This window comes from Dipodomys merriami, unplaced genomic scaffold (genome assembly GCF_024711535.1).
Source record: "Dipodomys merriami isolate MVZ:Mamm:240054 unplaced genomic scaffold, mDipMer1.0.p SCAF_7, whole genome shotgun sequence".
Classification (NCBI taxonomy): domain Eukaryota; kingdom Metazoa; phylum Chordata; class Mammalia; order Rodentia; family Heteromyidae; genus Dipodomys; species Dipodomys merriami.
The window spans coordinates 71,451,236-71,475,079 of NW_027206290.1; the positions used below are offsets into that span (position 1 = coordinate 71,451,236).

Below are 23,844 nucleotides of genomic sequence, written 5' to 3' on the forward strand. Positions count from 1 at the left end.
TGCCTTTACCTGAAGGGCTGAGGGACAGTGCCCAGGCCCAGAGTTAAAAAAAAAAAAAAGCTGTTTTCTTTGTACCTATTTAAGGGTCCTATATATAATAGACAGTTGTAATAGTTTTGTTCTTTTCAGAGTTTTGTTTTAATGATTATTTTTTTTAAATCATTTTTCTTGAAGTATTTAGGGTATAAAAGTTGAACAAATGTTAGATTTGATTTAGAGTTAAACATAACAAAAAAGGGAAAAGTAGTTTATGAATATTATACTTTAGCTAATTAACCTTTTACTCATAATGATAAACATTTGTATAAAATTTTGGTAAGACATTTCAATTATAAGAACATTTAGCACATTCTTCCTGGAAAACTCAGTTTTTAATTTAAGTGATACATTCTTTACTAGAAATACTTAATAAGGGGCTGGGAAGGTGGCTCAGTGGTAGAGTGCTTGCCTTGCATGCCTGAGGCCCTGGGTTCGATTCCTCAGCACCACATAAGCAAAAAGAAAAAAGCCAGAAGTGGTGTTGTGGCTCAAGTGGTAGAGCCCTAGCCTTGAGCTGAAGAGCTGAGGGACAGCGCCCAGGCCCAGAGTTCAGGCTCCATGACCGGACCCCCCCCCCAAAAAAAAAAAAGAAAAAAAGAAATATTTAATAAAAAGCTTTGCTTACATGACATATATAGGAGACTCTTTTTAAACTAATTTTACTTAAATTTTATTGATGTTAAAGGTACCTCACAGAATGAGGATGGCTCTAGACCCAAGGATGAAACAAGGTAAGAGTATATTGCTTCGCACCACAAAATGCAAAGAGATACAAGGGAGAATTAATGTAAATTTATTAAAATTGCAGTTTCAGATTGGTTAAAAAAAATCATGTAATACAACTTAAGTATATGTTCACTTTTTTATTGAAAATAAAACGTGGGGCTGGGAAGGTGGCTCAGTGGTAGAGCACTTGCCTTGCATGCTCGAGGCCCTGGGTTTGATTCCTCAGCACCACATAAGAAAAAAGCCGGAAGTGGTGCTGTGGCTCAAGTGGTAGAGCGCTGGTCTTGAAGAGCTGAGGGATAGCGCCCAGGCCCAGAGTTCAGGCCCCACGACCGGACCCAAAAAAAGAAAAGAAAACGTATATGCACAACAAAAAATGATTCACTACCTGATAGCTCATATTTCTTCCTTCCTTCCTTCCTTCCTCAGTTGTGGTGCTTGAACTCTGGGCCTGGGCACTCTCCCTGAGCTCTTTGACTCTCAAGGCCAGTGCTGGCTCCAGGCGAGTGCTCTACCAGTTGAGCCATAATGCCACTTCCGGTTTTCTGGTGGTTTATTGAAGAATCTCACAGACTTTCCTGCACAGTCTGGATTTGAACCATGATCCTCAGATCTCAACCTCCTGAGTTGCTAGGATTATAGGCGTGAGCCACCAGGCTACAAATTTGTTGATGGAATAGATTTTGTTAAACTTATCCGATGGCAAAGGAGGAGGCTACAATGCTTGATAAGAAATGTACTCATTATCTTGCCCATGTAATTGTAACCCCTCTGTACAGTATTTTCACAGTTAAAAAAAAAAAACATATATATGACCATTTAAAAAAAAACCTTATCCAATGGGGCTGGAAGGTGGCTCAGTGCTTGCCTCGCATGTACTAGGCCCTGGGTTCGATTCCTCAGTACCATGTAAACAGAAAAAGCTGGAAATGGTACTCTGGCTCAAGTGGTAGAGCCCTAGCCTTGAGCTGAAGATCTTAGGGACAGTGCCCAGAGTTGAAGCCCCATGACAGACCCCAAAAATAAATTAATTAATCAATTAAATTAAAAAAATATTATCTGATGGACCAGAGATATTAGTTGAATACCCTGATGGATTTGCAAGTAGTAGAGTCAAAATTGCAGCTGATGCATCTTCCAACTGGCTTCTTATATTCTGGTTTCTTTTTTTTTTTTCTTTTTTTAAAACTGGTCCTGGGCCTTGAACTCTGGGGTTAGGTACTATCCCTGAGCTTCTTTTGCTCAAGGACAGTATTCTACCACTTGAGCTATAGCACAGCTTCCAGCTTTTTCTGTGATTAAGAGTGTCATGTATTTTCCTGCCCGGGCGGGTTTCAAACCTCGGTCCTCAGATCTCAGCCTCCTGAGTAGCTAGGATTACAGATCTGAGCCACCAGCACCCAGCTTATGTTCTGGTTTCTAACTAAGACGGTAGTAATAGTTTCCTACCTAATAATGCCTGATAGTGTCCTTCCTTCTGTTTTGTTGATGTCATTGCTTAAAGTAATGACATCTTTATGAAAACGTCAGTAGGCAACTGGATACAGTGCCTTCTTTTTCCTGGCACAGGATAGCTTGTCTTCAAACTTGCATTAACATTAATAGCCAATAGAAACCAAGAACACAATGATAACAAAGTTACCTATGCTTGTGATAAAGTAGTGCTTTTTTCCTCTAAGATTTGGGATTTTGACAACTTGACTTTATTCCTGTTTATACAAGGCCTTCCAAAGATTTATTTGAAATCTGAATTAGGTATACCTAATAATGTAATAATAGTATGATAAGTAGTCTGATAATGACTGGTAATTTTGGTCTTTCTGCCTTAAAAATTTTTTTTTTTAATTCAAAAGTGCCAGTGACTCATGCCTATAATCCTAGCTACTCAGGAGGCTGAGATCTGAGGATCGCAGCCCAGGCAGTAAAGTCTGTGGGACTCTCCAATTAACTACCAAGAAGTTTGAAGTGGAGGTGTGGCTCTGGTAGAGTGTTAGCCTTGAGCAAAAAAGTTCAGGGACAGGGCTGGGAAGGTGGCTCAGTGGTAGAACGCTTGCCTTGCATGCATGAGGCCCTGGATTCCATTCCTTAGCACCACATAAGCAAAAAGAAAAAAGCCAGAAGTGGTGCTGTGGCTCAAGTGGTAGAACACTATCCTTGAGCTGAAGAGCTGAGGGACAGCAGCACCCAGGCCCAGAGTTCAGGCCCCACGACCAGACCCCCCCCCCCAAAAAAAAAAAAAAGTTCAGGGACAGCACCTAGGACTGATACATACACAAATATATACATACATATATACATACATACATACATTCAAAGGATATTTGTTTTTTCTTCCTTCCTCCTAACCTAGAGTGAACACAAATGGATCAGATGACCCTGATGATTCAGGGTCTGGTGAAAATAGGAGAACCAATGGGAACAATTCTCCATCACTCTCCAATGGTGGGTTTAAGCCTTCTAGACCTCCAAGACCTTCACGACCACCTCCACCCACACCTCGAAGACCAGGTGTGTGTGTACCTTAGCTTTCAATACCATTTTGTAAATAACATTCTATTTGGTTATTAATCCACAGGATATCAATTACTAGCTTTTCTGAAGTCAGTTTACTGATTGTATGTGTGTGTGTGTGTGTGTGTTACATTTCAGATTTGTGTTCAGAAAGATCTTTGAGTAGATAACCCAGAAAGTAAGTGCCTTTGTCTTAAGTTTTTCTTCCAGGAGTGAAGTTACAGAAACATTGGTCTATTGAGAATGAAAATTGAATAATTGAAAATAAAGTATTGACTACAGATAAGATTGTAACTTTTAGCCGGGCGCTGGTGGCTCACGCCTGTAATCCTAGCTACTCAGGAGGCTGAGATCTGAGGATCGCGGTTCAAAGCCAACCCAGGCAGGAAAGACCGCGAGACTCCTATCTCCAATAAACCACCAGAAAACCGGAAGTGGCGCTGTAGCTCAAGTGGTAGAGCGCTCGCCTTGAGCTGAAGAGCTGAGGGACAGCGCCCAGGCCCAGAGTTCAAGCCCCACGACCGACCAAAAAAAAAAAAAAAAAAGATTGTAACTTTTTAGCATGATTTGTAACTATAAGACATGTAAGAATGTCTTATAGTCATTAATTTGGTTGCTTCCCATATTGTCCTTAGAAAGATGACCGTGGTAAATGGTAATCAGATTTTGAACCAACAACTATGCAACAAATAAACATATTTCATGTAGTAAAACTGTAAACACAGGCAGAATATTCATTTTTCTATTTAGCTATAACAAATATTCACTTAACATTTTATTATTTCTTATGGTATTATGTAGGTAGGGAATGAGAATTAAACCAGTTATTAGAAAAATGGTTTGTCCACAAATTATTTTATTGAATAAGTTTATGTTTAATTGTACATGTGTTTTGCTTCTCTGTAGATAATCATGTTAACAATGTATTAAAAGTTTTTTTGGTGTGTATTGTATTTTTTGGTCAGTCGTGAGTCTTGAACTCTGGGCCTGGGCTGTCCCTGAGCTCTTTAGCTCAAGGCAAGTGCTCTACCACTTGAGCCACAGCCACAGTGGTACTTCTGTATATGGTCCTAAGTTAATCACCAGCACCACAGAAATCAATTAGTAAAATCATTTTAATTCCCTGTGGTATCATGAAATTAGAATCTATATATGCATTATAATTAATAATGAGACATAGGGTAGACCAGAGCTAAACCATGAACAAAGGAGATATTGCCATCTCTATTATTTTTCTTTCATTTTCTTTTTTTTTTTTTTTTTTTTGGGGGGGGTCTGGTCCTGGGGCCTGAACTCTGGTCCTGGGCACTGTCCCTCAGTTCTTCAGCTCAAGGCTAGTGCTCTACCACTTGAGCCACAGTGCCACTTCCGGCTTTTTTTTCTGATTATGTGGTGCTGAGGAATGGAACCCAGGGCCTCATGCATGCAAGGCAAGCGCTCTACCACTGAGCCACCTTCCTAGCCCCTTTTGTTTCATTTTCATCTGCATCTTTATTTTTTGGCCAGTCCTGGGGCTTGAACTCAAGCCTGGGTACTGTCTCTGAGCTTTTGCTCAAGGCTAGCACTCTACCACTTGAGCCACAGTGCTACTTCTGGCTTTTTCTATTTATGTGGTGCTGAGGAATAGAACCCAGGGCTTCAAGCATGCTAGGCAAGCACTCTACCACTAAGCCACATTCCCAGCACCTTTCATCTGCATCTTAAGTTTGTTCAACATTACCTTTTGCTTATTTGTTTTTATGGTGGTGTTGGGGTTTGAACTGGTATCTTGCTTGTTCAGTTTGACCCACAGTTCCACCCTGGCTTTTTGTTGGTTGTATTATTTTGGAGATGAAGTGTTATGGACGCCTTTTTTTTTGCCCAATCTGACTACCAACCTTGAAATCTGGAGAGATCTAACCCTCTCGAGGAGCTAGGATTATACGTGTGAGCCACTGGTGCCTGGCATTACCTTTTTTTTTTTTTTTCCTTTAAGATTCTATTCTGATTTTAGATTTCAGAATATAAAAAATTCTTTTCATTTTTTTCCTCCAAATCTATAGCATCTGTCAATGGCTCACCATCTACCACTTCTGAAAGTGATGGATCTAGTACTGGTTCTCTACCATCAACAAATACAAATACCTCTGAAGGAGCAACATCTGGATTAATAATTCCTCTAACTATTTCAGGAGGCTCAGGTCCTAGACCATTAAATACTGTAACTCAAGCTCCCCTACCACCTGGGTAAGTACTTTTTTGGTTAATATTTATTTTCTCTATCTGCATATACTCATTAATAGAAAAATAACACTGCATTCTTTTGTCATCTTCAAGCAATTGTAATTGATTTGGGGGAATGTAGAATCAAAGCTTATCACATTTGAAATACTTGTAATTCTAGCTATTCAGGAGGCTGAAATTTGAGGATCATGGTTTCAAACCAGCCCAAGCAAGGAAGTCTGTGAGACCCCCTGTTCCCCCCCCCCCCCCCCCGCCCCAGTTGAACTTGGCCTGGGTGTTCACTGTCCCTAAGCTCTTCAAGCCCAAGGTGAGACTCTTACCACTTTGAGCCCCAGTGCTATTTCCTGTTTCCTGGTGGTTAATTGGAGATAAGAATCTCATGGACTTTCCTGCCCTGGCTGGCTTCAAACCATAATTTTCAGATCTGAGTAGGATTACAGGTGTGAGCCACCAGTGCCCAGCTCTGTGAGACTTTTATTTCCAATTAACCAGCAAAAAGCCAAAAATGGAACTGTTACTCAGGTGGTAGAGTTCCAGCGTTGAACAAGCTCTGATGGACTATATTTAGGCCCTGAGTTCAAGTCCTAGAACTAACACCAAAAAATGTAAAAGAAAAAGGTCTTCTCATTTCCTAGAAGAAATAAAAGTGCTTTGGGGTGTTTTTGTTGTTGTTTTTGAGACACGATCTTGTGGCCCAAACTGGCCTTAAACTTGAGATTCTCTTGTACCCACCTCCAAGGATAGGATTACAGGCCACCACATCTAGCCTAAGAATTTTTTTAAAACTAAAAAATCTTGAACCATAGAAAAATAATCAAGGCCAAGTAATAAGCTAGTCACTAATTCAGACAATATTTTTTCTTTTTTTTTCTTCTGTTTTTTTTGGACAGTCCTGGGGCTTGAACTCAGGGCCTAGGCACTATGCCTTAGCTGCTTTTTACCGTTTGAGCTGCAGCACCACTTTTTGCTTTTTCTGAGTAGTTTATTGCAGATAGGAGTCTCACAGACTTTTCTGCCCTGGCTGGCTTCCAACTACAATTCTCAAGATCTTGGCCTCCTGAGTAGCTAGTATCATAGGTGTGAGCCACTGGCTTCTGCCTAAATTTTCATCTTCCTATTTATACTTCCCATATGGCAGCGGTGACAGGTTCATTATTATTGGCTTCTTATTGGTTGAGATGGGGCTAAAACCTCCAGATCTTAGTCTTCTAGGTAATAATATTACAGGTATACGTCACCACACACACAGCTTCTTATTAGTATTTTTAATTTTGTGTTTAAGATGGGAACAGAGAGTGGACCAGCATGGGCGAGTTTATTATGTAGATCATGTTGAAAAAAGAACAACATGGGATAGACCTGAACCTCTACCTCCTGGGTAAGTATCTGAATTAGAAAAGAAAAAAATTGTTTATTCAAAGGTATTAATTACATCTGTACAAAATCTTCCCCTATATGCTGTGTTACTGATTTACATCTCCTTGTCAGTCCTTTCTCTGCATTTTTATTTTGTGGTAGGCACAAAATAGAACGAAGAGAGCAAGAGAGCTGGAGAGTTGATTCAGAGCCTGACTTTTTTATTATTATTATTTTTTGGTCCGTCATGGGGCTTGAACTCTGGGCTTGGGCACTGTCCCTGAGCTTTTCAGCTTAAGGCAAGCGCACTACCACTTGAGCCACCGTGCCACTTAAGAGCCTGACTTTTTTGGGGGGCGGAGGGGGGGTGAGTGGGCAGGATTGAGTTGGACTTTCTTTGTTTTTCTGTTTTTTTTTTTTTTTTTTTTTTTGGTCCGGTCATGGGGCCTGAACTCTGGGCCTGGGCGCTATCCCTCAGCTCTTCAGCTCAAGGCTAGCTCTTTTACTACTTGAGCCACAGCGCCACTTCTGGCTTTTTTCTTTTTGCTTATGTGGTGCTGAGGATTGAACCCAGGGCCTCATGCATGCAAGGCAAGCGCTTTACCACTGAGCCACCTTCCCAGCCCCTGGGCTTGACTTTCTTGCCTGGGCTGGGTTTGAACTGTGATCCTCATATCTCAGCCTCTGGAGTAGCTAGGATTACAAGCTGGTGCCCAGCTTGTCCTGAATTTTTTTGCTCAAGGCTAGTGCTCCACTACTTGAGAGCTCTACCACTGGAAGCTCTGCTTCCAGCTTTTGTGGTAGACAATTAGAGATAAAAGCTTCACGGACTTTCTTGTCTGGGCTGGATTTGAATCATGGTCCTCAAATCTTAGCCTCTTGAGTAGGTACGATTAGAGGCATGAACTACCAGCACCCAGCTTCAATTGCCTTTTTTGCTTAGGCTTGGCATTCTGCCACTTGAACCATACCTCTACTTCTAGTTTTTTTCTGGCTAATTGGAGATAAAAGCTTCTCAGATTAGTCTACCCAGTCTGGCTTCAAACTTCAATCCTTAGATTTCAACCTCATGAGTAGCTAAAATTGTAGATGTGAGCCACTATTGCCTATAAATCATTTCTGATTTATAGATTCCATAGTTCAGATGTTGGCATGGCTCAAGTGGTAGAAAGGCAAGGCCCTGAGAACAAAGTTTAGGACTGCCACCCCTCAAAAAAACAGAAAAAACTAGCATAGATTCCATAGTTGATGTTTAGTAAATTTTACTATCCAATTATTTACCTAGCCACAAAGTTAATTCCTTCCTTTCCTCCTTCCTTCCTTCTTTCCTTTCTTCCTTTTTTCCTTTCTTCCTTTTCTCCTTCCCTCCTTCTTTCCTTCTCTCCTTCATTCTTGTGCTGATACTGGGCCTTTGAACTCAGGACCTAGGCACCATCCCTTCACTTTTGTACTCAAGGCTGATGCCCTAATACTTGATGGACAACTCCAGTTCCATCTTTTGCTGATTGCTTGGATATAAGGGTCACATGGACTTTCCTGCTTGGGCCTGATCCACAGATCTCTACCTTCTGAATAGCTAGGATGATAAACATGAGCACCAGTATCTGGCTTAGTATTAGTTTCTTCAGAGTAATTATTGCAAGATGCTGGTGGCATTAAATCTGTAATCCTAGCTACTTGGAAGGTTGAAATATGAGGATTGTGGTTCGAAGCCAGCCCAGGCAGGAAAGTCCATGAGAATTGTATATCCAATTAACCAGCAAAAAGATGTATGTGGAAGTGTGGGTCAAGTGGTAAAGGGCCATCTTTGAGTGATAAGGCTAAGAAAGAGCATGAGATTCTTTAGTTCAAGTTCCAGTTTCTGCACGTGTACAGACATGTGTGCACACACACACAAAAGTAATTAGTTAGCTGAATAAGAATTATAGCTTTTATGATATATTAAAACAAAATCCCTAGTTTTTGTTTGTTTGTTTGTTTGTTTTGGGGGGTCCGGTCATGGGGCCTGAACTTTGTCCCTCAGCTCTTCAGCTCAAGGCTAGCGTTCTACTACTTGAGCCACAGTGCCACTTCTGGTGTTTTTCTTTTTGCTTATGTGCTGCTGAGGAATGGAACCCAGGGCCTCATGCATACAAGGCAAGTGCTCTACTACTGAGCCACCTTCCCAGCCTAAAGTCCCTAGTTTGTAAAAAAAGAAATAAAACTAATATGTGTTAGTGTTGTTATAGCAAAATAGTTGAGAAACTTAAAGATATTAATGCATGGGGTTAAGCACTTAAAATAATTGGAAGAAACGATTTATTTTTTTATTAATTAAAAAATTTTTTTTGTCAGCTGTTGGGCCTGAACTCTGGGCCTGGGCACTGTCCCTCAGCTCTTCAGCTCAAGGCTAGTGCTCTACCATTTGAGCCACAGCGCCTATTCCTGCTCTTTCTGCTTATATAGTGCTGAGAGATCTAACCCAGGGCCTCATGCAAGGCAAGCACTCTACCACTGAGCCCCCTTCCCAGCCCAAAAAGATATTTTTAATTTAGAAGAAAGTATATAACAAGTATGGAAAAATGTTTTACCTTGATAATAATTTTAAAGACACACTTAAAAGGCAACTGTTTTACTTAGTATTACAGATAGTATCAAGTGTTAGTGAGGAACTTTACCCTATAATTTTGTTAGTAATAGTATATATTTGCTTCAACTGTTACACAAAACTATTCTTAAAAATATATATCCTGAGTCGAGCCTCAGTGGCTCATGCCTGTAAATCCTAGCTACTTAGGAAGCTGATATCTGAGGATCGTGGTTTGAAGCCAGCCCAAGCAAGAAAATCTGTGAGACTCTTTTTTTTTTGTCGGTTGTGAGGCTTGAACTCTGGGCCTGGGCGCTGTCCCTCAGCTCTTCAGCTCAAGGCGAGCGCTCTACCACTTGAGCTACAGCGCCACTTCTGGTTTTCTGGTGGTTTATTGGAGATAGGAGTCTCACAGTCTCTCCTGCCCGGGCTGGCTTTGAACCACGACCCTCAGATCTCAGCCTCCTGAGCAGCTAGGATTACAGGCGTGAGCCACCAGGCCGGGCAATCTGTGAGACTCTTATCTTCAATGAACTACTCAAAAGATCCAGAAGTGTCACTGTGGCTCATGTGGTAGAATGCTTGCCTTGAGCAAAAGAAGTTCAGGGACAGAGCCCAGGACCAGAGTTCAAGCCCCAGGATGGGCAATAAATAAAATACACGCCCCCCCCCCCCACACATGAAAGTGGAAGTGTGATCCAAGTGATAGGGGGCCAGCCTTGAATGAAAAAGCTACGTGAATATACAGGCTCACACCTGTATATTCCCAGCTACTCAGGAAGCTGAAATCTGAGGATTGAGGTTTGAAGCTGGCCTGGGCAGAAAAGTTCCCATGAGATTCTTTTTTTTTTTTTTTTTTTTTTTTGGGTCCAGTCGTGGAGCCTGAACTCTGGGCCTGGGCTCTGTCCTTCAGCTCTTCAGCTCAAGGCTAGCGCTCTACCACTTGAGCCACAGCGCCACTTCTGGCTTTTTGCTTTTTGCTTATGTGGTGCTGAGGAATCGAACCCAGGGCCTCAAGCAAGCAAGGCAAACGCTCTACCACTGAGCCACCTTCCCAGCCCCTCCCATGAGATTCTTATTTCCAATTAACCACTCAAAAAGCAGAAGTAGTGCTGTGGCTCACTTGGTAGAGCATTAGTCTTCAGCACAAAGAAGCTCAGAGACAGCACCCTGGCCCTGTGTTCAAGCCCCACAACTGACCAAAAAAAAGCTAACTGAGAATGTGAGGTCCCGAATTCAGGTCCCAGTATTGGCATACGCATACATGCATGCACGCGCACACACACGCACACACGCACACACACACAAATATAATGGATATAGCCTTAGTAATTCTCTGTAGGAATTTTATCGTGGAGAAATAATTTAAAGGAAGAAAGTAAAAAGTTTGATTATGAAAGGTATTTATTAATATTTTATTATAATACCAGAATATTGGAAACAGTTCTAATAACCAACTAGGTAGAAATAAATTTATTGTATCAATTTTTACTTAAGTAATGTTAGTAGAAAAGGTAGTTGCATTCTTGTGTGAAGTGCTTTTTTCATTTCCAATTTATGCCCTTATGATTGCAACAGTAAAAAAAAATTCATTGGAAAAATACTCTTTATATTAATGACTCTTAGGTTTACTTAGTAAATGTACATTGTTTTTAAGACCTTACCTAATGAATCTTAAGAACTCATAAATAAAATTTAAAATTTTAGAAACATTTTAAAATTTATTTGTACACTATTTGTGAAAGAAAATGTGAAAGACTTTAGGTAAATCAGAAGTAATCTCCAAGTAAAATGTCTGTTTTATAAGTATTTGTTATATTAGTTTGTTTTTGTTTTGATTTAGCTGGGAGCGGCGGGTTGACAATATGGGACGTATTTATTATGTTGACCATTTTACAAGAACAACAACATGGCAGAGGCCAACACTGGAATCTGTCCGCAACTATGAACAATGGCAGCTACAACGTAGCCAACTTCAAGGAGCAATGCAGCAGTTTAATCAGAGATTTATTTATGGGGTGAGTAGCTTGTTGATTTGTTTCTGTCTGTTCCTTCATTTCTTGCTATATCTTTCAGGATGGCCTTGAACTCACAGTCCTCCTAACAGTAGCCTCACGAGTGCTGGAATTATAGATATGTGCCACTATGCCTGGCTTGTTTTGTTAGCTAATGTAACTAATGGAAATATTCTTTTTTTTTTCTTTTTTTAATGTGCAAGCACAGGGACTTGAACTCAGGGCCTTGCACTCTTACTTAGCTTTTCCCACTCAAGCTTGGGCACTCTATCACTTAAGACATACCTTCATTCATTTCCAGCCTTGCCTGGCTAATTGAGTTTCTTGGATTTTTCAAGGATCCTCATACTGTAATCCTCAAATCTCAGCTTCCTGAGTAGCTTGGATTACAACAGTAATCTACTTGCACCTGGCAGTATTTCATTTTTAAACTTTTCCTGCATATGTCATGAAAAGCACTAAAAATAGTACAAGGCGAGGGCTGGGAAGGTGGCTCAGTGGTAGAGCGCTTGCCTTGCATGCATGAGGCCCTGGGTTCGATTCCTCAGCACGACATAAGCAAAAAGAAAAAAGCCGGAAGTGGTGCTGTGGCTCAAGTGGTAGAGCGCTAGCCTTGAGCTGTAGAGCTGCGGGACAGCGTCCAGACCCAGAGTTCAGGCCCCATGACTGGACCCAAAAAAAAAAAAAAAGTACAAGGCAGGTGACAACCCAGTAGTTGCTACTAATAAATATTGTGTTTGGAACAGTCTGTGAACACAATCTGTCTTTTTTAATTTTTTAATTTTTTTGTTGGTCATGCGGCTTGAACTCTGGGCCTGGGTGCTGTTCCTGAGCTCTTCAGTTCAAGGCAAGTGCTCTTCCACTTGAGCCATAGCACACTTCCAGTTTTCTGGTGGTTAATTTGAGATAAGAATCTCACAGACAGCCGGGCGCTGGTGGCTCACGCCTGTAATCCTAGCTACTCAGGAGGCTGAGATCTGAGGATCGCGGTTCAAAGCCAGCCCGGGCAGGAGAGACCGTGAGACTCCTATCTCCAATAAACCACCAGAAAACCGGAAGTGGCGCTGTAGCTCAAGTGGTAGAGCGCTCGCCTTGAGCTGAAGAGCTGAGGGACAGCGCCCAGGCCCAGAGTTCAAGCCCCACGGCCGACAAAAAAAAAAAAAAAAAAAGAATCTCACAGACTTTACTGTCCTCAGATCTCAGCTGAGTAGCTGGAATTACAGGAGTGAGCTGATAGGCACCTGGCACAATCTGTCTTTTCTGTAAAGGAAGTCCAGTTTTCTTTTGGGTACTTGTAGGGCTTGAACTCAAGGCCTGAGTGTCATCCCTAAGCTTTGTTTTTGTTTGTTGTTTTTTCTTTTCTTTCCAGTCCTGGGGCTTGACCTCAGGGTCTGGGCACTATCCCTGAGCTGCTTTTCACTCAAGGTTAGCACTCTACCACTTCTGGCTTTTTTTGTGTGTGGTACTGAGGAATTGAACCTGGGGCTAGGTAAGCACACTACCATGAAGCCACATTCCCAGCCCCCCTAAACTTTTTTGCTCAAGGCTAGCACTCTACCACTTGTACTATGAAGGAGAAAATGTAAACCTGGGGCACTGTAAGGGGAGAAGAGGTGCTAGGTGTACTGTACATGAAGTTGACCAAGGTCATGATGGTTATAAAGATGTTACTTGTCCACAGCAGAGTCCTCTGGTTCCTCGATGACTGGAGAAAATCTTTTTTATCTGTAGAGATAGGGGTCCAGTTGGCCAGATGTATATGAGGGTCCATCAGGCACATGATGTTTAACGTGTCGGATGTGAATCCAATGTGGACAGCCCTGAACCTGCACAGCTGTGGGAGTAGAGAGAGTTAGGGTCCCTCCCACTTAGCAGAGAGCTTGGTGGAACCAGGTGCCCATGGCAGGTAATTTCTTGAAATGTACACTAGGTCCCAGCCTTGATGGAAGGCTTGGAGAGCAGTGTGGAGGGCTTAGGTTCTTAGTGGTCCACATACTTTCACAGAAAAGTGTGCAGGTGTTGAAGGAGAGAGGACAGCATTGGGGCGGGGGGGTGAGGGGGAGCGGCGCAAAGGGGAGTCTGAGGTCTGAAATAGGGGAGGCAAAGATGATCGGCCATACATAATTTCAAAAGGACTTAATGTTAGGGGTTTTTTTTGGCAGGACCCTTAAGTGGAAGAGAGCTAAAGGTAAAAATTTTACCCAATCTAGATCTAGTTCAAAGGATAGCTAGGTCAGAGTTTGCTTAAGGGAGCGGTTGGCACATTCCACCTTTCCCGAGGACTGGGGGCGATAGGAATATTGAAAGACCATGAGATATTTAGACTTAGCCAGTAGCTGGGTCACGGAGGAGACAAATTCAGTCCCTTGTCTGTCTGGATGGAAGCAGGCAGGCCAAACCGGGGAATTATTTCCTGTAAGAGATGCTGAGACACAGAGGAGGCTTTCTTGGTGGTGGTGGGAAATGCCTCTATCCATCCCAAAAAGGTGTCCGCCAGCACCAGCAGGTATCTGACGGTTGGCATATGGGTGAAATCAATTTGTCAGTCTACTCCTGGGAGATGGCTGCACATTGGTATTTGGATTTGCCCTTTGGCATACTTCTCAGGTTTGTGACAGATGCATGAGGAATTGCGTGTGGGCCAGGGTTAGGGGAAGGCTGTTTTAGGAACTCCCTTAAGGCCCCTATCTGGGGGTGGAAAAGATGGTGAAGGTATTTAAGGTTGTCTTGCCTAGAGGGAGGAGCAGGATCCTCTATTATTGGCAATATTACTGCCCATTGTTTTGATGATATAGCAGCTCGCTTGGCAGTTTCATCGGCCAGGTTGTTACTGAGCCATCTGACCTGTGGCTCCTGCAATGAACTATGCCAGTGGCTGAGGAGAGGAAAGAGGCCTTTAAAAAGTCAGTAATATAGGACCCATTTATTACTGAGGTTCCTTTCATTGTTAATAAGCCTTTCAAATAGGAGCATGAAAATGGATGGTATGGAAAGCAAATTTAGAGTCTGTGTATACTGTCAGGGAATGTCCTGAGGCCAGGTGAAAGACCCATGTTAGGGCTACCAATTCGGCCTGTTGATTGGTAGTGTGGAGAGGCAGAGGGCCAGACTCCACTACACCAGAGACTGACATAACAGCATGCATACCCAGCTACATGTGAGCCTTCCCAAAGGAAGGAGCTACGATCAGTGAACCAGGTGAAACGTGAGTCCTTTAATGGCCCCTCACTAATATGGTCTGGGTGAGGTAGCAGGTCCTTTAGAGTCTCCACACGGGAGTGTGCTGGTGAGATCCCTGTATCTGGAATGGTTAATAAGGTAGAGGGGCTTAATGGAGGACAGGACTGGAAGGTTAGTGTGGGGTCCTCTACCAGCAACACCTGAAGGGAGAGAATACGGGAGGGAGGCATAGTTTGCAATCCCTTATAGGTTAGTAACTCAGAGAGGTGATGGTGGGAGAGGATGGTAAGGTTTGCACCAAAGGTTAGTTTTTTCAATTCCTGTAACAGGACAGAAGAGGCAGCTAGAACGTGAAGACAAGGAACCCAGCCCCTATAGTGCTGGGCATTTCAACAAGTAAGCAACCAGAGCAAATGAAGATCTAGTCTGTTAACCTAAAACTCCCAACGCAAAACCCTGGTTTTCAGTTACATACAGAAAGAACGGGTGTGAAAGATCTGGCAGCCTGAGAGCCGGGGCCTGTAATAAGGCCCATTGGAGTCTCCTAAAGGGAGGAATAAGAGAGGAGGGAGATAAAAAAGGGGTTCTTCTGGTTGCCCTTTAGCTGCTTCATATAGGGGGTGTGTTAGAAGAGAGTAGTTAGGAATCCAAGACCTGAGATAGCCAGCTAGACCCAGGAAGGAGAGAAGCTCCGACTTAATGGAGGGGGTAAGGGTAGTTAGTAATCAATTGTTTCCTGGGGATAGTGATTGCCTTGTGTGTGGGAGTGAGTTGAACACCCAGGTAAGTCACAGACTGTTGAACGACCTGTATCTTATTGGGTGAGACTCGATATCCCCAGGAGGCCAGAAAGTTAAGAAGTGTGTATGCTTGTAACACAATTGCTTGGTGGGACTGCAGGGGAGAATATCATCCACATATTGGATAAGGGAGGATGGTTCTATATTTAGGTCTCTTAAGTACCTTGCTAAAGCTTGGCCAAGCAGAGGGGGACTATCCCTGAACCCCTGAGGCAGCACAGTCCAGGTGAGCTGAGCTGAGGTTTGAGTGACCGGGTCAGTCCACGTAAAGGCAAAAAGGTCCTGGGAGGAGGGGGCTAAAGGGATAGTGAAAAAAGCATCTTTTAATCCAATACTGAATAAAAAGCAACCATTGCTGGGATTGTGGAAAGCAGCATATAGGGGTGGGGCACAACAGAGTGTAGGGGATAACAGCAGAATTTATAAGGCTAAGGTCCTTTACCAAGCAGAACGAACCATTAGTTTTGGCTACTGATAAGATGGAGGTATTATAGGAAGAATTGGTGGGGTATAACAGCCCTTTTCTTAGTAAGTCCTTTATAATTAGTGGCAGTCCCCGAAGACTGTGGTGAGGGAGAGGGTACTGGAGTTGTGAAGGGAAGCATTGGGGGTCCCTCAGAAATATATGAATAGGAGGGTGGCATTTAGCAATAGAGGGGTTGTGGGTATCCCACACCTTGGGGTCCACCTCAGAGGGTGGAAAAAGGAAATCTGAGGGGTCGCTAGGTAAGCCTACTAAAGCCATCAACAAGGAGATTGTGGGGGAGGCCGAATCAATATCACGTTGTGCCAATTGGGAAGGGCATAGGGAAATAGAGGCTCCAAATTTGGCCAAAAGATCTCTGCCCAGCAGTGGAACTGGGCAGTGGGGAATAACAAGGAAGGAGTGACAGAAGGTCACTCCTGAAAAAAGACAAATGACGGTTTTTTTGGGGGGATTTGTAAGGTTTTCCCTCCACCCCAACTATGGAGGGTAGGTAGGCTAGGTAGGTCTGGCCATGGAACTCAGTGAGCACCGAATACATAGCACCTGTGTCCACCAAAAGTGAGGTCATCCTATCTGCAACCATGCTTGTCACCCTGGGTTCCTGTTTGGTGATGGGAGTGGTTGGGGCCAGGAGTCCAGGGCCGCCTCAGTCTTCTCCAGCTGCCAGTCCCAGAGTGCCAGGAGGGGGCGATGAGGCTTAGTGGATAGCCGCCATCCCCAAGAGGACAATGGACAGTCCATGGCCCAATGCCCTGAAACTTTGCACCTGGGCCATGGTTGGATTGGCTCATGTGGCTGTGGGCAGGCTGGGCCCCTGTGGCCTGGCTGGCCACATCGGTAGCAGAGCTTCTTTAGGGGGCAGGTTTCCATCCAGTGCCCCTTTCGACTGCAGACAAAGCAGGGCTCAGGTAGACCCCGCTGGGGAGGGGCTGGTTGCAAGGGGTTGGTTGCAAGGCTGGAGGCTGGTAGAGTTTGGCTAGCATCTGGTACTTCAGCTGTTTGGCCTTTAAGGCTTAAAGGCTGCCTCCATAGCCTCACTAGCGGGTGTTAGGGGGTCCCTGTCTAATTTTTTTAATTTATCCTGATGTCTGGAGCGGATTGACTGATAAAATGAGTCATTAAACAGCGTTGTCTGTCCACAGACTCGGGGTCTAGGTTAGTATATTAAAGGAAGGTCTGACACAATCTGGCCCAAAAGGCAGATGGGTTTTCATTTTTGTCTTGTATGACCGTGGCCATTTTGTCATAGTTGATGGCTTTGCAGACTGCCTGTTTGAGACCCTCCATTACACAGTGAGGCTAGTGAGGCTAGTGAGGCTCCTGGTCAGGCACTGCCTCAGTCCAAATCGGGTGATTGGGGGTGGTCCAGTGGGTCTCATCTGCATAGCGGTGGGCCTTTTCCCAAACATCCCACTGTTCCCCTGGTAAAAGGGTATTACTCAAGATTATGCATACATCACGCCCAGTTACCTCATATGATGGGAATACATGCCTCAGCTCCTTGATGTAGGTGGTGGGATTGGTGGAGAAAGATCTCAGGTGCATCTGTGCGAGGTCATTTAATGAGAACAGAATGTGCACTGTGACTAATACCATCAGCCCCTGCCACCTCATGTGATGGGAGAACATGGGCTGAGGTAGAACTCTGATCAGTAGCAGGCTCTTGGGCCTGAATAAAGATGGTACTCAATGTTTCTGTAAGGTACGCAACAACCTACAGGGCATCTTTCAGTTGAGACAGCTGGTTCACAGTGGTCAGGCCAGATGTGCTTTTGTCCTGTGGGGGAAAAAGGGGGTGCCTATGGAAGGGGGCCTTGGCCTTGGATGGTGCAGGAGCAGAGGGTGGGGAAACCCTACCTCTGAAAGTCCCGCCTCCTTGGCAGAAGTCCCAACCCCGTTGGAGGAAGTCCTACCTCCTCTGGCACACCAGGAGGGGCTGTTTCCCCACATGTTCGAAATGGCAGCAACTCATCCACCAGATCTGGAATAGTCTGGGTTATAAGTCGGTAGCCTTGAGACCAGGAGGAGTTGGGCAGGAGAACATAAGGACTCAGGAAGAAGTTTAGTTTGGAGGAAGGAGAGGAACAAACAGAAGGCATCTATTCTGTATAATATCAGAATCAAGTGTCCCATGAATGGGCCATGTGGGCTGATTGTCCAGTGGATATTCGGGCCAGATCTCACTACAGAAGTGGATGAGCTCCTGTGAATCAATGTCAGGTTCAATGTTAAGCATTTCTAGATTATTTAGGAGAAAACCCAAGGGGGAGTCCTGAAGAATGTCAGGAATATTATATTGTGTCCCACCCATGGTAAGTGATTTGGAACCAAAAGCTGTTGTAAAGCGTCCTATGCAATGCAATTTGTCCTAAAAGTGGGAAACAACCAGTGGGAAATGTCACATTTCTCCACACCATCCCTCAGCCACAGAGGCCCTCAGAAATGTGGCTTAGATACTTGGCCAAGTTTTTCAGGGGTGGGAGCCCTGAAGCTCCCTGAGAGAGGCATAGATCTTGCACAGTGAAATCTAAGCCTCTAGATTTGATTTACATGGCGGGTAGGACGTAATCAGCTGCTGGCAGATGTGTGTAGGAGGTGTTTGGTCAGAAGGAAACCAGCTTGGCGGTCTTTTGGGTCTGCCTAGAATTGTGGGTTAGGTCCCGGGGTCGCTGGCAGGGCCCTCCCAGTCAGTGGGGAGAGTGAGTCCACCAGGGAGCCTATCGGCCTACAGTCCACCAAAATGAAGGAGAAAATGTAAACCTGGATAGGAAGTAACCCAAAGAAAGTAACCCAAAAGACCATGTGGACAGGAGTTAAGTAGTAGAAAAGATTTATTGCCAGCAGAGCTGATAAGGCCAAGTTCTCATGAGGAAAGGGAGAAAATGATGCTGTCTGGCTCTTTGGAGGCCCCTTTTATATTGGAGGCCAGACGTGGGAGGTGCCTGACCTACTGCTCAGGTGCTGCCATCAAGGGCAGAGATTAGGCCTGCATAGTGGGCATACAGGTCCACTTTTGGCTTTTTGTAGTTAATTGTAGGTAAGAGTCTTTCAAACTTTCCTGCCCTGGCTAGCTTCATACCTTGATCCTCAAATCTCAACCTCCTGAGTAACTAGGATTACAATCATGAACCAGTAGCACCTAGTGAGATTCTTATTTTTGAAGAACTTTTTTTTTGGAAGGTCATGGGGCTTGAACTCTGGGCCTAGGCGTTGTCCCTCAGCTCATCAGCTCAAGGCTACTACTTGAGCCACAGCACCACTTTTGGCTTACTGGTGGTTAATTGGAGATAAGAGTTTCACGGACTTTCCTGCCCAGGCTGGCTTTGAACCATGATCCTCAGATCTCAGCCTCCTGAACTAGGTAGGATTATAGGTGTGAGCCACTGGGCACTCATCCAGCTTTTTCCTTATCTTTAAAATTTAATTAACCTAGTTTCTGTAGTAGGTCAGTGACATGGACAAAGAAGAGACTGATAATGGGAGTACTACTCTAGATTGAGACTTAAATGGCTCAACCAAATAGAGTCTTAGAGTTTCGGATTCTGATTTTAACCAATAATGATAATGGTATTGAGCTTCTGTAATAAAATGCCCACAAATTTTAGAGAAGTAGGCTAAAATATGTATATCAAAATGTTTGATTCTTGCTTTAAGGAACAATAGACATAAAAAATTTGGTAACTATTGAATCTTAGAGCAGTGTATATGGTATTCATTGTCCTATTTTTCTATAACAAAACTATTTTGAAAAGTAGTCTGTATTTTGCCTTATTTACAAGGAAAGACCAAGTCTTAAGTGATCACATAATTATCTATTATATATTCAGATTAAAATAATCATTAAGACTTGACTTGAAAAAACAAAAAACTATCCAGGCAACAGTGGCTAACTACTAAGGAGGCTGAGATCTGAGGATCTTGGTTCAAAGCCGGCCCAGACAGGAAAGTCCATGAGACTCTCATCTCCTATTAACTACCAGAAAACTGGAAGTGGGGCTATGGCTCAAAGTGGTAGAGCACTAGCCTTGAGCTGAAGAGCTTAGGGACAGCACTCAGGTCCAGAGCTAAAGCCCTAGGACTGACCAAGGAGGAGGAGGAGGATACATACCTATCATAAAAACATGTCTTTTACTTTTCTGATGCTCTGCTTTTTCTACTACTAACTCCCTTCTCAAAAACATTTGTATGGGAGCCGGGCGCTGGTGGCTCACGCCTGTAATCCTAGCTACTCAGGAGGCTGAGATCTGAGGATCGCGGTTCAAAGCCAGCCCGGGCAGGAGAGACCGTGAGACTCCTATCTCCAATAAACCACCAGAAAACCGGAAGTGGCGCTGTAGCTCAAGTGGTAGAGCGCTCGCCTTGAGCTGAAGAGCTGAGGGACAGCGCCCAGGCCCAGAGTTCAAGCCCCACGGCCGACAAAAAAAAAAAAAAAAAAAAAAAAAAACATTTGTATGGGGGCTGGGAAGGTGGCTCAGTGGTAGAGCACTTGCCTTGCATGCTCGAGGCCCTTGGTTCCTCAGCACCACATAAGAAAAAAGCCGGAAGTGGCGCTGTGGCTCAAGTGGTAGAGTGCTAGCCTTGAGCTGAAGAGCTGAAGGACAGTGCCCAGGCCCAGAGTTCAGGCCCCACAACCAGACCCAAAAAAAAAAATTTGTATGGTTTGTGCTTTCTTTATGTCATCTTTATTTTCCAATACATGTAAGACTTTTTCTTAGCCTTCTGATAACTCTTGAGTACTTTTATTATTCAATGACTTTTGATAGGTTTATGTTATTCTGATTTTTATATTACTATTATAGTAAAATTTGTAGTAAAAGAAGAAAATCTGGTTATTTGAAGGTGAAGGTTTTTTAATTTATGTACTGTTACATTATATAATGTTTGCAATTGTGCGTGCGTGCGTGCGTGCGTGCGTGCGTGCGTGCGTGCGTGCGTGCGTGTGTGTGTTTTGTGCTAGTCCGGGGCTTGAACTTTGGGTAAGGGTACTGACTCTGAAGTTTTTTGCTTCAGGCTGTCATTCTACCATTTGAGCCACAGTTCTGGCTTTTTGGTTTTTAATTGAAGATACAAATCTCATAGATTTTTCTGCACACACTGGCTTCCAGCCATGATCTTCAGATCTCAGCCTCCTGAGTAGCTAGGATTTCAAACATGAGCTACCTGCATCCAGCTTCAATGATATCTTTAAATGATATTTTCTTTAACAAAAATAATACTGGTTCTTGGTGACTCCCCTCTAATATGTGAACAATATAATAGTATGGTGTGTTGTACATGGCTAGGGAAAACATATTTGGACATATAAGCTTGTTCAGGGATCATTTGAAATAAATAATTGAAATAAATGTTCATCTCTTTGGGGCGGGGCTTCTTTTTAGAATCAAGATTTGTTTGCTACATCACAAAATAAAGAATTTGATCCGCTTGGTCCTTTGCCACCTGGGTGGGGTAAGTCACATGAGTTTTTTTTTGTTGTTTTCCACTAAATTCTATTTTTTTTTTTTAAATTAAGGGCTGGGGATATTGAGTATTTGCTTAGATGACATACAATCTAAGCATGATTCCCAGCACCACAAGAAAGAAAAGTATTTGTGGATGATATTTTACTTTTGTTTAAATGAATACCTAGTAAGTTTTTCAGATCCATGAGTCAAATGAAAGCATGCAGTAGGCAAAACTCTGAAAATTCCAACTTGGACTCTTCATTAAAATAGAGTTTTACGGGAATTTAGTATCATTTTCCTCTTCTAAAGTTTTTTTGGTTTTTTGTTTGTTTTGCTTTTTCAGTTGTTGGGCTTGAACTCTGGGCTGGGCGCTGTCCCTGAGCTCTTCAGCTCAAGGTGAGCACTCTACCACTTGAGCCACAGCGCCACTTCTGGTTTTCTGGTGGTTTATTGGAGATAAGAGTCTCACAGACTTTCCTGCCCGGGCTGGAACTTCAGATCTCAGCCTCCTGAGTAGCTAGGATTACAGGCGTGAGCCACTGGCGCCCATCTCCTCTTCTAACATTTAAAAATGATCATTCTGCAATAAAAGGGGAATATTCAGGATTGACCTCCAAGGGCATTCATTATACTCATGAAGAAAGTTTATCTCACATAGTTATATACCTTTTTTAGTCAGTCTCTCTCCTGAAGATTCATCACTTCCCAACAATGTCAAACTGAGAACCAAGCTTTCAATACAAAAATTCTTTCAAGTTCATTCTCAAACTATATTGATATTATAGGATTCCATTTACATGCCATCCTCAAAATGACAAAACTACAGATGAAAAACAGAGGGGCTGGGAAGGTGGCTCAGTGGTAGAGCCTTACATGCACAAGGCCCTGGGGTCTATTCCTCAGCACCACATAAGCAAAAAGAAAAAAAAAATGCCGGAAGTGGCACTGTGGCTCATGTGGTAGAGTGTTAGCCTTGAGCTGAAGAGCTGAGGGACAGCGCCCAGGCCCAGAGTTCAGGCCCCACGACCGGACCCCTCCCCCAAAAAAAGAAAAACAGATAAGTGACTATAAGGGTTCAGAATAGGTAAGTTTGGTACATTAAGAGGTTATATTAGGAGTTATGTGATAATGGAAAAATTCTACACATTGATTTTGGTAGTGATTACATATAATTTGATAAAATGCATTAAAGTAAACTTTTAAAACTGGTAACATTTTTAACATTGTTGGGCACCTGGATCTTATGCCTATAATTCTAGCTACTGGGGAGGCTGACATCTGACTGTTTTAAACCAATCTTGACTGGAAAGTCACGAAGCTTATCTTCTCCAATTAGCCACCAACGAACTGGTAGAATGCTAGTCTTGCACACGAAAGAGGTTCAGGGATAGCACCTAGGCAGGACCAGTCCCATAACACACACACACACACACACACACACACACACACACACACACACACACACACACACACACACACACACACACACACACACACACACACACACACACACACACACACACACACACACACACACACACACACACACACACACACACACACACACACACACACACACACACACACACACACACACACACACTCTCTCTCTCTCTCTCTCTCTCTCTCTCTCTCTCTCTCTCTCTCTCTCTCCCCACACACTCTCTCTCTCTCTCTCTCTCTCTCTCTCTCTCTCTCTCTCTCTCTCTCTCCTCCCTCCCCCTCTCCCCCCCCTCTCTCTGTAGCTAATTTAACAGTAATGTACTAATGTCAAGAATCTTGGGTTGGGAATGTGGCCTAGTGGTAGAGTGCTTGTCTAGCATGCATGAAACACTGGGTTTAATTCCTCAATACCACATAAACAGACAAAGCCAGAAGTAGGGCTGTGGCTCAAGTGGTAGAGCAATAGCCTTGGACAAAAGAAGCTCAGGGATGGTGCTAGGTCCTGAGTTCAAGCCCCAAGACTGGCAAAGAAAAAACAAATGCTGGGCACTGGTGTCTCATGCCTGTAATCCTAGCTACTCAGGAGGCTGAGGATCATGGTTCAAAGCCAGCCCAGAAAGGAAAGTCCTTGAAATTCATCTCCAATTAACCACCAGAAAAAAAAAAAATGGAAGTGGCACTGTGGCTCAAGTGGTAGATTACTAGTCTTGAGCTGAAGAGCTTAGGGACAGTGCCCAGGCCCATAGTTCAAGCCCCACGACAGACCAAAAAAACAAAAACAAAAACCTCTTACTAAAGTCATAGTCATGTAACAAGATTCCAGAATAAAGATGGCAATATTAAAATAATTTTGAATGTAAACCAAAAAGGAAAAATAGTAAAGTGAAAACAAGGAACCATTAAAGCTTCAGATACTTTATAATATTGTGGTTAATTTAGAAAGTGGTATTCTTTATAGATAGTTGGATTGGGAAACATTGATTCCAAGATAGAGCAAAACTGCCAAGTAACAAATAAAAATAATGATGTGTCAAGATCATATAAACTAAGCAGA

At 43.3% G+C, this 23,844-nt stretch overlaps 1 protein-coding gene across 2 annotated transcripts in view; it reads left to right on the forward strand.

The window, feature by feature from the left end:
• Itch (itchy E3 ubiquitin protein ligase) overlaps positions 1–23,844 on the forward strand; it is a 103,053-nt gene that overhangs the window by 36,907 nt on the left and 42,302 nt on the right. For both annotated transcript variants that reach the window (XM_070007098.1, XM_070007099.1), the window contains exons 7-12: positions 725–770; positions 3,116–3,273; positions 5,319–5,502; positions 6,782–6,877; positions 11,265–11,439; positions 21,282–21,351. In XM_070007098.1, the coding sequence (XP_069863199.1) occupies positions 725–770; positions 3,116–3,273; positions 5,319–5,502; positions 6,782–6,877; positions 11,265–11,439; positions 21,282–21,351 (729 nt within the window). The remainder of the gene's footprint in view (positions 1–724; positions 771–3,115; positions 3,274–5,318; positions 5,503–6,781; positions 6,878–11,264; positions 11,440–21,281; positions 21,352–23,844) is intronic.